Here is a 1,249-nt window from a genome sequence, read left to right as displayed (position 1 = left end):
AGATCCGTAGCCATGAGCTCGAGAACGAGCACACATGCGGCCGAGTGAGCGAATGCATCGTGCAAGCGCACGACGTTGGGGTGTTGCACGTGACGCAGGGCTTGGATTTCACGCAGCAGTGCCACAGGAATACCGGCCTCAATGCGCTTCAAGCCGACGCGCTTGAGCGCAACCACCACACCTGCGCAACCACCACAACCGAGCGAGCCGAGTCAGACAAACCAGACCCATTCTCCTAGCCAAAACACGTCGTCTTTGAGGACTCACCACTCTCAATGTGTTTGGCCTTGAAGACCACACCATGGGCGCCTTCACCAATCCGACCCAGGATCCGAAACTCTTCCATCGCAGAAGCCATGAAGCTCGATCAAAGAGGCCCTCTCAACGCCCTCGTCACCAACGTATTGCTATCACCATGGATCATGGACCTTAGACAGATTGATCAGAAAGCTCAGCTGCCACTTCCAAAAAAAAACAAAAAAAAAAAAAACACATCGACATAAAGTCTGACAATTGGTTAGCAACCACACACACACACACACACACACACACACACACACACACACACACACACACACACACACTCTATCTCTCTCTCTCTCTCGACACACACTTTCTCTCTCTCTCGTGACAACATCGGGGGGTCTGATTTTCTGCGGATGCGAGCGAGCGCTGCTTGAATTTGAGGTGAGGGGGGGTCGTGGTGTGGGAGCGGTGAGGTGTGCTGGTTGTATGAACATGGTGGTGGTGGGGCTGAGGGGATTTGTGTGGAAGGATGGGGGAGGTTGGGAATGGTGCTGGTTTGCAAAGGGAAGAGCGAAGGGTCTGCTCGTGGTGCAGTTGCGTTCCACTCATGGATGCGAGTCTTGTGCATACAGAGCAACGTGCTTGTTTTGTGCCACCGGGGTCATGGCTTCTGAGGAGTTTGTGCCCACTGATGCGGTATGAACCATGCTGTCGGTACCGGTTGAGCCCGAAGCGCGTTCTCATACCAGGCCTGCGGTTCGGTTCGGTTGAAACAGGAGCTCAAGGCCATCGGGGAGGCAATGAAGGATGACAACTTTCGCAAACTTCTCGCCGAGTATGCCGAGGAGATTAGCAATCCTGAGAACAAGCGGGTCGGTGATGCATGTGCACATTGTGCGCGCCATAGCTTTTGCCTCTGGCTTCCCTCGTCAGCTATCTTGTCCCGTGGTACACCAGCTCACATTGCCAATCAATTATCACCTCTTACGGGGGCATGACTATA

General features: G+C 53.7%; 2 protein-coding genes across 2 annotated transcripts in view; one reads left to right on the top strand and one right to left on the bottom strand.

The window, feature by feature from the left end:
- MONBRDRAFT_14035 (uncharacterized protein) overlaps nt 1-346 on the bottom strand; it is a gene marked incomplete at both ends in the record, with an annotated part of 1,045 nt that extends 699 nt beyond the window's left edge. The window contains 2 exons of the mRNA XM_001742394.1: nt 27-181; nt 268-346. Coding sequence (XP_001742446.1) covers nt 27-181; nt 268-346 — 234 coding nt within the window. The remainder of the gene's footprint in view (nt 1-26; nt 182-267) is intronic.
- A 563-nt stretch (nt 347-909) lies between these two features.
- The window catches only part of MONBRDRAFT_22571 (uncharacterized protein), a gene marked incomplete at both ends in the record, with an annotated part of 5,156 nt that continues 4,816 nt past the window's right edge, over nt 910-1,249 (top strand). The window contains 2 exons of the mRNA XM_001742839.1: nt 910-942; nt 1,023-1,118. Coding sequence (XP_001742891.1) covers nt 910-942; nt 1,023-1,118 — 129 coding nt within the window. The remainder of the gene's footprint in view (nt 943-1,022; nt 1,119-1,249) is intronic.

The sequence above is a fragment of the Monosiga brevicollis genome, genomic scaffold (assembly GCF_000002865.3).
Source record: "Monosiga brevicollis MX1 MONBRscaffold_2 genomic scaffold, whole genome shotgun sequence".
NCBI lineage: Eukaryota > Choanoflagellata > Craspedida > Salpingoecidae > Monosiga > Monosiga brevicollis.
The sequence above is the reverse complement of the archived record's forward strand: the minus strand, read 5'-3'. Positions and strand labels throughout refer to the sequence as shown.